General features: G+C 33.7%; 1 protein-coding gene across 2 annotated transcripts in view; it reads right to left on the reverse strand.

Annotated features, from left to right (window-relative positions):
- MYEF2 (myelin expression factor 2) overlaps positions 1 to 12,901 on the reverse strand; it is a 36,557-nt gene that overhangs the window by 21,430 nt on the left and 2,226 nt on the right. For both annotated transcript variants that reach the window (XM_001165031.7, XM_510381.8), the window contains exons 2-5: positions 5,425 to 5,633; positions 4,143 to 4,195; positions 2,915 to 2,922; positions 2,727 to 2,820 (exon numbers count right to left, since the gene is read on the reverse strand). In XM_001165031.7, the coding sequence (XP_001165031.2) occupies positions 2,727 to 2,820; positions 2,915 to 2,922; positions 4,143 to 4,195; positions 5,425 to 5,633 (364 nt within the window). The remainder of the gene's footprint in view (positions 1 to 2,726; positions 2,821 to 2,914; positions 2,923 to 4,142; positions 4,196 to 5,424; positions 5,634 to 12,901) is intronic.

Genomic DNA, 12,901 nt, shown 5'->3' on the forward strand with positions numbered 1-12,901 from the left:
GGATAACACAACACAGAAGATGCTTCTTGAACTATTAAGATATTTCACTTGTTTGTGCTTATAACATTTCAGTGGTCTGAAAGTTTCAGTGGTTTGAACAGAAGATCAAAGCAGCCTCATCATTCCCTTAAGCCAAAGCCTAATCCAGAGTAAGGCCTTAACTCTCTTCAATTCTATGAAGGCTGAGAGAGGTGAGAAAGCTGCAGAAGAAAAGTTTGAAGCTGGTTCATGAGATTTAAAGAAAGAAGCCATCTCTATAACATAAAAGTGCAAGTGAAGCAGCAAGTGCTGATGTAGAAGCTACAGAAAGTTATCCAGAACACCTAGCTAAGATCATTGATGAGATGGCTACACTAAACAATAGATTTTCAGTGTAATGAAACAGTCTTCTATAGAAAGAAGATGCCATCTAGGACTTTCAGAGTTAGAAGGGAGAAGTCAGTGTTTGGCTTCAAAGCTTCAAAGGCCACATTGACTCTTTTATTAGGGGCTAATGCAACTGGTAACCTTAATTGACTTGAAGCCAATGCTCATTTACCATTCTGAAAATCCTAGGGCCCTTAATAATTAGGCTAAATCTACTCTGTCTGTGCTCTGTAAATGAAATAACAAAGCCTGGATGACAGCACACCTGTTTAAGGATAGTTTGCTGAATATTTTAAGCCCACTGTTGAGACCTCTTGCTCAAAAAAAAAAATCCTTTTGAAATATTACTGCTCATTGACAATGCACTTGTCACCCAAGAGTGCTAAAGAAGATATACAAGAAGACTAATGTTGTTTGCAGGTCTATTAACACAATATCCACTCTGTAACCCATCAATCAAGAAATAATTTTAACTTTCAAGCCTGATTATTTAAGAAATACAATTTGTAAGGCTATTGCTGTCATAGACAGTGATTCCTCTGATAGATCTGGGAAAAGTAAATTAAAAACCTTCTGGAAAGAATGTACCATTCTAGATGTCATTAAGAACATCTGTGATTCATAAGGTCAAAATATCAATACTAACAGGAGTTTGGAATAAGTGGATTCTAATCCTAATGGATGACTTTGAGGGCTTCAAGACTTCAATGGTGGATGTAACTGAAGATGTGATGGAAAGAGCAAGAAAACTAGAATTAGAAGTGGATCCTGAAGATGTGAATAAATTGCTGTAAACTCATGATAAAACCTAAACACAAATTAGGAGTTACTTCTTGTATGAGCAAAGAAAGTCATTTCTTGAGATGGAATCTACGCCTGGTGAATATGCTATGTACACTGTTGAAATGACAACAAAGGATTTAGAATATTACATAAATTTAATTGATAAAGCAGCAGCAGGTTTGAGAGGACTGACTTCAATTTTGAAGGAAGTTCTACCGTAGGTAAAATGCTATCAAACAACATCACATGCTTCAGAGAAATCTATTATGAAAGGAAGACTCAACTGATACAGCAAACTTCATTGTTCTTAATTTAAGAAATTGCAACAGCCACCCCAAACTTTAGTAACCATCACCCTGATCAGTCAGCAGCCATCAGCACTGAGGCAAGACTCTCCACCAGCAAAAAGGTTACAGTGAAAGTTCAAATGATCACTAGCATTTTCAGCAATAAAGTATTTTTAAATTAAGGCATGTATATTGTGCTTTTAGACATAATGCTATTGCATACTTTAAACAGAATATAGTATAAACGTAACTTTTATGTGTACTGCAAAACCAAAACATACATATGACACACTTTATTGTTATATTTGCTTTATTGCAGTAGTCTGGAACCAAACCTACAATAGCTCCAAGGTATGCCTCTATTATCAGTAGTACTACTACCATTACTTCAGTTTAGAGAAATTAAGTAGCATGTCTAGACACCCACTAGAAAGTGATAAAGCCAGGAATCAAATCATTAGTATACTATTAAATGCCATGGGTGACAGTACTGCTCTACAACCAATGATTAGCATCAGTATTAGTACAAAATCTTCAGGGTCCCAAAGTTACACTATTTATCTCTTTTAACACAGACTTTAGCAAGTATATGTACATAGCAGGTCTGTAATCAAACTATTAAGATTAACAGTACAAAATAAAGGAACCTATGAAGATGAGTGCTATTCAAGCCAATCATTCTCAAGGTTAAACTGTAAATTTTTTGTTTGTATCTTCTAGTCATTTTTTGTCAACCTGTTTACACTGCTACAATTTTGTACAAAGAAGACATTTCCATTTTAGGGGATTCCAACTTCTAGTTATAAATTTCACTAACAGAGTTATAATTTTTCTTAAATTTTAATCTAGTACAGTTTCCAAGTAACTCTGATAAAAAGTGAATATCAATTTTATTCAAATCCATAACATATTTGCATTAAGTGACCTTTAATTATCAATTACAAGGATATTATATTTCTCAAATAACAAAATCTAAATATTGAAAATGTCTGTACCAAATAAACTTAGCACCTAAAGTTTATCCCCTTTGAATTTCTAGGTCCTCAAATTTTTTTAAATTATGTGCTTTTATTTTTAACAACTTGGAACCAATCAAGTATATAGGATAACTGCTTAACAGCAAATATAAAATCATGTACAAGTAAAACTATCGTCAATATATAATGCTTTAATAAACACCTATGTTTTAAAAAAAAGTTGTAGTCAGGCAAATGTATTACCAAATTGAAAATCCAAGGAAAACATGTCTTTATAGTCAAATGTTTAAATTCTAAATATGAGAAATCTTACCTCTTTAATATTAAGGGGTCTTCCACTAAGATCATATTTGTTCATAGTTTCTAGGGCTTTCTTTACAAATTCTTCATCTTTGAATTCAACCACACTTAATAGGGAAAAAATTTATAGGAAATGTTTATGTGCTAATTTTTTTCCAAAGTTTAATTTGACTTAAGATACTTAAAGAAAAAATTTCTTACCCACAACCCTATATCCAGGTAGATTTGTCAAAATATGCAAAAGAAAAAAAGTTTTAGATCAGTACATGAAGTTAATAATCAGTTCTAACATTTCAATCATTAAGGCAATTAATAATATGGTAGAATCACTTCATCTTTTATACCTCCAGAACATAACAGGCAAGTAACCACAAATTTTCTCTAAATTTTTAAATATATCTATTAAAGATAGTAGACTCTAACATGTAACAAGCTTGGAGCACATTTTTCACTTTTAGGTGACTTTTCATTAAGTTAAAATTAATGTCACTGCACAAATTAAATCAACAGGAATTGAAGGAAATAACTAAAGGCTCCAATAGATCTATCCTTCTATAGTTACAAATATTTTCAAAAAATGTACTGTCTACGACATATTTTTCAACTCTATTAAAATCAAAATAGTGAATAAATATTAATTTTATTTTTAACAAGTTCTCTATTAGATTAAAACTGGCTGCACATTTAACAGCACCCAGTTGGAAGTATGTAAAAATCATCTATAAACTAATAATAAATTAATTTGGAGAGTTATTTAAAAAATAATTCCCTGTGATTGCCAAAGTCCCATATGAATGTAATGACAAAATTTCTATTCATCATGCACCCAACTAGTTTTACTAACATAATGAAACATTGCTAAGAGTTTTCCATTGTATTCTTCAGTATACTGCATTCTTATTGCTAAAAATCAAAATATACTATCAACCAATTCCTTCTATGTCAATATAATCGTAAATGTCATTCATACCAATTGGTCAGAGCACTGCCTCTCATGTAGTCCTGCAGGCTACCAAATTTAGCTTTTCAGTAAAATTTCAAAAATACATTCTGAACTAACACCTTTAAGCTATAGTCCCCTCAAAAAACTCAGGAATATTATCAATTCAGTGACTTTTAAAGTATCCTTGAAGACATCAAAATACAACAAAAAAAAAATCCTATGCTAAAATCTTATTGGCTAAGAAGAAGTATTACCTTAGAGCATTGGAAAAGTGAATGCCCCTTTGGAGTGTTTACAAAACCCATCCCTTCCAGGCAACTAGGTTTGTATAAGTGTCAGACTTGCTGGTATAGAGCCTCAAATCTTGCATAATAAAGTAAAACAAAATGAAACTTAAGTTTCCAAAAACTGGTACAAGTATTATACAAAAAGTAAACTGCTGAGGAACTTTTAAACCTCAAGCAGATTATTGCCCACAGCACTTACCCTTGATTTTCCTTCCGCATCCTTAAAGAGCTCCACGTATGTAACCTCACCAACTACATAAGACATACAAAAGGAAGATACCAAGAAACAATACATTTAAACACCAGTATCTTGCTTTACTGCACACCTGTGCACAACTCTACAGAGAAGCACCTATTATTCACCAACAATCAAAACCAGACCAACATACCTCCTATCAATGGCTATGTAAATTTAACTAATTTTCAGAAATGTACATCATCCACATTCTCTAAAAAAAACTAACAACCATATTAACCTAATTCATACTACAGATCATATTTTGGCCAGCATGATATAGTTGGTGAACAAATGCACATATACATACAAATGGTCCCTTAACCTATCATATTAAAAAACGTCAACATTAGCACTTTTCAAATAACTTTGGTCAGCCTACACACAACAGCTGTTTTAAGGTGACTTTCTACCTGAATGTCTTCAATCATGTTTGCCATCAGTAAACTAAATTTACAAATCATGCTTCACAGCAAGCCACACACTTTCTAAATAAAGTCAATGAATAAAACCAATCAAATAGTTGTCACCTTACAACAGATACACCAATGCAATTTAAAAAAAAAAATTTATTAGAAGAGATCAGCCTCAAAGCCAAGTACATAGTTTGCAGGACTGTTGAAACTCAATTTTTCAAGAGATAACAAAACTAACTTTTACAAGATCAAGTATTAAAATTATTTTTCCCCAAAACCAACCATGTATATAAGATGAAGTTTTTCAGATTATTCTGAAAACAAAACTGCAACAGCAGTAATGCAATTTTAATTTAGAACTGCAAAGACAGCATCATGGCAGTCATGACAATGCAAACAAAATAAATTCCACAGCCAGATTCCAGACTCCACCAAGATAATAACAAAACAGCTTTTGGAAAAAAAAATAAATAATCAGACCTTATTATTCATTCTTAACACGCTAAATGTATTGCTTAACTAATGCAATAGCCCTTTTAAAATCTATAAAAACTTCAACTAGACAAAGCAATCACTTTAACAAAATTCTTGGTGGCATGCATATGCTGGCTCGCTACTATTCCACTAAAATGGCAAAAAGAAAAATATCCATACTACCTTGTAATGAAATTGTGTCAAGAGAAAGAAGAGGAAAAGATTAATTCACAGGTCAAGAAATAAAAATCAATTTTTTGAGTCTGTGTGGCTCAGAGGAATAAAAATGTTTGTGTAGTTCCCTCCCCTGCCTATATGAAGATTATCCAACAGTGGGTTATTTCAGAGATAGTTACCTTTCTCTCTCATTAGATCTTTAATAGCTTGCCATTTCATGTCATATGGGATGTTGCTAATGAAAACTCTGTTACGATTTGGACCCTTCTTTTCTCCAGTGCCCGAATTCTTGTCTTTTGAATAAGGATGAAATCTATTGGCCTTCTTACTTCCTGTAGATTTTTCCTTTAAGTCAGATTTCTCTTCTTTTGATGATTCATCATTCTCCCTGTGAATTAAAAAAAGTCAAACAAACAAAAACCCTCAGTTGTGCTTATAAGAATGGAAGTCTATATTAAATAAGTATTCCATATTTATCACCTCACAAAACTCTCCACTAAGCTAGACCTCAGCAAAGTAGCTGGAGAATCAGCCTGAGAGCTTTGAAATTACCCAATGCTATTTCAAAGCAAGGATTTGGTTTCTCATTTAACAGTCCTCATTTTTTTCCCCACATTAAATAGTTGTAAGCATCCAAACAATCACCCAGTTTTTCCCATCACACTACTTAATTAATAAATGCTATTAGACTGGAACAGAGGGGAGAGCAGATAATTTTACTTCTAAGGTATCTAAAACTGCCACCTTTGATGGAGAATTAACTTTCTGGGCATCATTAAAAACTTTTTTAAAAACTAACTTACACAGTGATACTCTGAAAAAGTTCATCTCTTAAAGGTTAATAGTTTCTTCTCAGAACTTTCTCCTCCCTTAATTAGAAGCATAATTAAAATACAAAGTTATGTCTATAAATCCACATCTATATATGAATATACTCACATTAAGACTCTCAAACTTTCTTCTATTCCCAATTTTGATCAACACAGAAAACTTATAAAGTATCCTAATATTTTATGTTACATTTTAACCTATAAACTAGAATAGGGTACTTCATCAAATTATGCAGTTTCATTAATATTACCTACAATGGGTAATGTAGGACAGAAGCAGTACATAAAAGCAACGTAAGCCAAAATTTTGTAAACCTGATTTTTTTTTTTTTTTTTGAGACGGAGTTTTGCTCTGTCACCCAGGCTGGAGTGCAGCGGTGCAATCTCGACTCACTGCAACCTCCGCCTCCCAGGTCCAAGCAATTCTCTGCCTTAGCCTCCCGAGCAGCTGGGATTACAGGTGCCCACCACCACGCCCAGCTAATTTTTTGTATTTTTAGTAGAGACGGGGTTTCATCATCTTGGCCAGGCTGATCTTGAACTCCTGACCTCGTGATCCACTCACCTCGCTTCCCAAAGTGCTGGGATTACAGGCGTGAGCCACCACGCCTGGCCAAACCTGATTTTTAATGAGGCCTTAACTAGAAAAAAAAGTAATTTATAATACCGTAATCACAATGCAACTCTATGATGTCATATGCCAACCATCCAAAAGATGTAGGCATACACTTAAACCCTACAGATAAAAATTTGGATTTCTATTTTAAAATGCAATTTACTTTTCAAAACAAGTCTTTTTTACAGAACAAACAATAGGGTTTTTATGTGGGGGTTTTTGTTGCTGTTGTTGTTGTTGTTGTTTGAGATACAGTCTCATTCTGTCACCCAGGCTGGAGTACAGTGGCAAGATCTCGGCTCACTGCAATCTCCGCCTCCTGGGTTCAAGGAATTCTCCTTCCTCAGCCTCCCAAGTAGCTGGAATTACAGGTGTCTGCCACTACACCCAGCTAATTTTTGTATTTTTAGTAGAGACAGGGTTTCACCATGTTGGCCAGGCTGGTCTCAAACTCCTGACCTCCGGTGATCCACCCGCCTCGGCCTCCCAAAGTGCTGGGATTATAGGTGTGAGCCACCGTGCCCGGCCAATAGATTTCTTATTTAAATAAGTGCTCTAGTCAATTTAAAACTATTTTAATAACAAAACTTCAATTTTAAAGCAATTTTTCACAAACATTACTAATAATATCACTGTGGATGACACCCAGGAATCTAAATATTTTTTTAAAGCTTTCTGGATTATTCTGACAACAAACCAAGTTTCATGAGCCAGGCTCTAAATTATCTTCTAAGCCCAGCAATTCTGGTGATCCATATATTGCAATGCTCCACACACCTCTAACTGCAGTCATTTGTTACATAATATACAGAGCTTCTTGAACACTACTCTTCTTTGTAGGTAACACAGCCATAAATATAGTATGTAAACTCTATGAGAACAAAAACTATCTGCTTTGGTATCAGCAGCACTTCGCACGGTGACTGCATATAACATTGTGCTATAATTTTTTAATGAATTAACAGTCAATTAAGAATCCATACTCATCTGAGCACAGATGTTGCCAGAAAAACTGCTAGAATAAAGAAAGAGACATTTGGACCAAACTTGCTTTGCCATTTTTTTTAGACCTTAAAAAGGACATCTTCACTATCAAACATATTCCTTCATCAGAAATGGCATGGCCTAGGGGGGAGTCTTCTCAACTGTCTAAATCTAGAAAGTACCTACCTGTCTAAACAGAGTGACACTTTTGAAAATGGCAGCAAGCAGCCAAAAGGCACAAAGGCCTTTTCTCTGGTTTCTGGGTACCGCAGATAGAAGAACAAACCTTTCTTTTCAATTCCCAAAGGGCCTGTTTACATAATAGGCTTAGATGAATTCAATGAATGTTTGTAAAGTAACTAAGACTCTATTCAGTAAGCAGATATCTATATAGTCTCTAGATTAATACCCCTTCCCCTGCCTATTTTCTTCCTGGATTAAATCAATTGTGAAAATTACACAAAGTTCTGAAGTACTTACAATGTTCTATTCTTGACTTAGGTGGGGTTACATAGATTAAATATTTGCTTACAACAATCTGAAAATTCCATTAAAAACAGTAACATCATATATAATATTTTCTTTAAAATATTTACTCAAAGATGATCAGAGAAAGTAAATTTCTTCATTCTCCCCCATAAGAAGCATCTTAAAAATACTGCTAAACTGCTGATCTATGATGTAGAATTAAAATTTATCTTAAGTTTCTTCCCAGTGTATAACAAAAAAAGAAAAAAAACTATAAAAGGCATAACAGTTGAGAGGCTACAGGGATGATCTAATTATTAAGAAACTGAGCCATAATTATGTAATTTCTGAACTATTTCCAAGTCATAAATACTTTGGAAGAGAAAGTAAAAATATATGTGAAAACTCTTAAGGAAATGATGCTACATGATTCCAAAATATTGGTACTACAGCCAGAATTCCAAGTACTAAATTCCCAAACTGTTCATTTAGACAACCACTCCCACAATGTACTTAAAATAAAAACCCTAAAATAGTCATAAAAATGTTATCTATTCTTAAAATTGAACTACGCGTATCTAAATTACAACATACATTTCTGAAAAAAATCAAACTCCAACATCAAAAGAAGAAACATAGTTTTAATGTGTGATTTTAAAAGTATAATGGTGTAGTATGAGATCCAATATTAATCCCAGTTCCAGAGGAAAACTACCAGAGGGCAGTTCAGAGCAATAAATGCCTACATTAAGAAAAACAACCTCCAGGCCAGGTGCAGTGGCTCACACCTGTAATCCCGGCACTTTGGGAGGCCAAGGCAGGCGGGTGACTTGAGGTCAGGAGTTCGAGATGAACCTGGCCAACATGGTGAAACCCCGTCTCTACTAAAAATACAAAAATTAGCCAGGCGTAGTGATGCATGCCTGTAATCCCAGCTGCTTGGGAGGCTGAGGCAGGAGATTCACCTGAACCCAGGAGGCAGAGGTTGCAGTGAGCCAAGATCACACCATTGCACATTTTTTTTTTTGAGACAGAGCAAGACTCTGTCTCAAAAAAGAAAAAAAGAATAAAGATCTCCAACAACCTAACTTTACACCTCAAGGAACTAGAAAAAAGAGCTCAGTCCAAACTTAGTAGAAAGAAGAAAATAACGAAAATCAGGGCAAAAATAAATGAAATATACTAGAAAAACAATAGAAAAGATCAATAAAATTGAAAGTTGGTTTTTGAAAGATAAGCAAAACTGACAAAGATCAAACTAGATTAAGGGGGAAAAAACAATCAGAAATCAAAGAGGAAAAAATAGAAAAATATATAAAGAAATCAAAGACGAGACATTATAACAGATACCACAGAAATACAGAGAATCATAAGAAACTACTATTAACAATTATACACCAACAAATTGGATAACTTAGAAGAAATTAATAAATTCCTGGAAATATACAACTCACCAAGGCTGAATCATGAAAAATTAGAAAATCTGAACTGTCCACTAACAAGGGAGATGGAGTCAGTAATCAAAAATCTCCCAAGAAAGAGAAGCCCAGGACCTGGTAAATTCTACCAAACATTTAAGAACTAATACCAATCCTTGTCAAACTGTTCCAGAAAACTGAACATGAGGAAAGTCTTTCAAATCATTTTATAAGGCCAAGATTACCCTGATAACAACGCAAGACAAGGATCCTACAAGAAAAGAAAATTACAGCAATATCCCTGATGATCACAGATGTGAAAATTCTCAACAAAATACTAGCAAACTAAATTCAACAGCACATTAAAAGGATCATACACCATAATCAAATGGTATCTATATCAGGGACGCAAGGATGACATACATAAATCAATAAATGTTATACACCACATTAACAGAATGAAGGATTTTTTAAAAATCAAAGATCATCTCAATAGATCCAGAAAAAGCATTTGACAAAACTCAACATCCTTTCAAGATAAACACTCTCAACAAATTCAGTATAGAAGGAATGTTCCTCAACACAATAAAGGTCATATATGACAACCCCATAGCTAATGTCATACTCAACAGTGAAAATTTGAAGGTTTTACCTCTAAGAGCAGGAAAAAGAGAAGATGCCCATGCTCACCACTTCTATTCAACATTGTACTGAAGGTCACAGCCAGAGCAATTAGGCAAATAAAAGACATAAAAGGCAACCAAATTGGAGAGAAAGAAGTAAAATTATCTCTGTTTGCAGAAGATGTGATCTTATATAGAAAATTATTCAGAGAAAATTTTAAAGACAACACCAAAAAAACTATTAGAACAAATTCAGTAAAGTTATAGAATACAAAGTCAACATTCAAAAATCCACTGCATATCTACACACTAATAATAATGAACTATCCAAAAAATTAAGAACATAATCTCATTTAAAATAGCATCAGAAAGAATAAAATACCTAGAAATAAATTTAACCAAGAAAGCTAAAGAGCTATACACTGAAAAATGATCAAACAATGATAAAAGAAATTGAAAATAATACAAATGAAAGATATTCCATGTTCACAGATGAGAGGAATTAATATTGTCAAAATGTCCTTCCTACCCAAAATGACCTATAAATTCAATGTGATCTCTATCAAAATTCTAACAGCGTTTTTCACAGAAACGGAAAAATTCCTGAAATCCGTATGAACCATAAAAGATCTCAAATGGCTAAAGCAAGCTTAAACAAGAAGAAAAAACTAAAAGTACCACACTACCTGATTCAAGTTATATTACAAATCTATAGTAATCAAAACAATATGGTACTGGTACAAAAACAGACACACAGACCAATGGAGCATAACAAACACTCAAAAACACATCCCCAATATATGGTAAACTAATCCTTGACAAAGGCACCAAAAATATACAATGGTGAAAGGACAGTCTCTTCAAAAAATGGTATTGGGAAAACTAGATATCCACATACAAAACAAAATGAAAATGGATTAAAAACTTAAAACATAACACCTAAAACCGTGGAACTCCTAGAAGAAAACACAAGAGAAAAGCTCCATGACCTTGGCCTTGGCAATGATTTTTTTTTTTGATATGACACCAAAAGCACAGACAACACAAACAAAAGTAAACAACTGGGACTACATCAAAGTAAAAAGTTAATGCACAGCAAAGGAAACTCAACAAAATAAAAAGGCAACCTAAGAAATGAGAGATAAAATTTGCAAACCATATATCCAATAAGGGATTAACACCAAAAATGTATAAGGAACCCATACAACTCAATAGCAACCCAATTAAAAAAATGAGAAAAGGATCCAAACAGATAATTTTTCCAAAGAAGACACACCAACGGCCAAAAGATATATGAAAAGGTGCTCAATATCACTGTTCATCAGGGAAATACAACTCAAAACCACACTGCAATATCACTTCATACCTGTTAGGATGACTTATCAAAAAGTCAAAAGATAGCAACTGTTGCTGAGGATGTGGAGAAAGAACCCTTAGATACTGCTGGTGGGAATATACATTGGTACAGCCATTATGGAAAACAGCATCAAGGGTCCCCAAAAAATTAAAAACAGAACTACCACATGATTCATCAATGCCACTTCTGGGTATATATCCAATGAAAATGAAATCACTATCTCAAGGAGATATCTGCACTCCCATGTTCGCTGCATCATCCACAATACCCAAGATATGGAAACAACGACTTAAGTGTCCATTGACAGATAAATGATTAAAGGAAACATGATACATATTATATTTTATGTTTACATAACACATCCACACTGGAATATTATTATTCAGCCTTACAAAAAGAACAAAATCTTGCCATTTGCAACAACAGAGATAAACCTAGAGGACATTGGGCTATGTGAAAAAAGCCAGACTCAGAAAGACAAATGCTACATGATCTCACTTACACACAGACTTTTAAAAAAGTCAAACTCAGAAGCAGAGAGTAGAAGGGTGTTTACCAGAGGTGGAGGGCAGCAGAGGATGGGGAAATGTTCTAAGGGCACAAACTTTCAGTTATAAGATGAGTAAGTTCTGTAGATCTAAGGTACAGTATAGTGACTATACTTAACATATTTACTGTATACTTGAAATTTGCTTAAAGAATAGATCTTAAGTATTTTCAACACCAAAAAATATGGTAGTTATGTGAGGTAACAGATACGTTAATTAGCGTGATTGTGGTAATCATTTCACAATTTATTTGTATACCAAAACATCACACTGTACACTTCAAAATATACAATTTTTGTCAATTTACCTCAATAAAGCTGGGGGAAACAGTTCTAGTCTTTATTCCTAATAAAAATCACTCAGCTAAGGAACACATTACCTTGCTCCAATGCTTAATATTTTATAGTACCCTAATATAACTCTCAATCTCTACCTACTCCAAAGTTATACTTAATTACACATGAATAATAAAGTTATAATAATACTGCTCTTTTCCCTCCTATTCATTTTTAAGAAAAGGAGAGCTAGTATACCATTTGGCGTTAAAGAAGAAGACTACAGTTGGAAAACGGATCTTTTCTAAAGGTGTGAACATGCAAACTAAATTCCCTGTATATGAGTTTCATAAGCCATGAAAGTTCACTTCTGCATTTCTTCCACAAATATTTACTAGGCCTTAAGAATACAAAGAAGAATAAGACATAGTGGTCTCCCACTCTCAATAACTATGGATTAACCTCAGCAAATATTATTTCAATCCTGATGACAAGCAGTACTCTGTTCAATTCCAACCAATACATAATTTGGGGCAA

This window comes from Pan troglodytes, chromosome 16 (assembly GCF_028858775.2).
Source record: "Pan troglodytes isolate AG18354 chromosome 16, NHGRI_mPanTro3-v2.0_pri, whole genome shotgun sequence".
Taxonomy (NCBI): Eukaryota; Metazoa; Chordata; class Mammalia; order Primates; family Hominidae; genus Pan; species Pan troglodytes.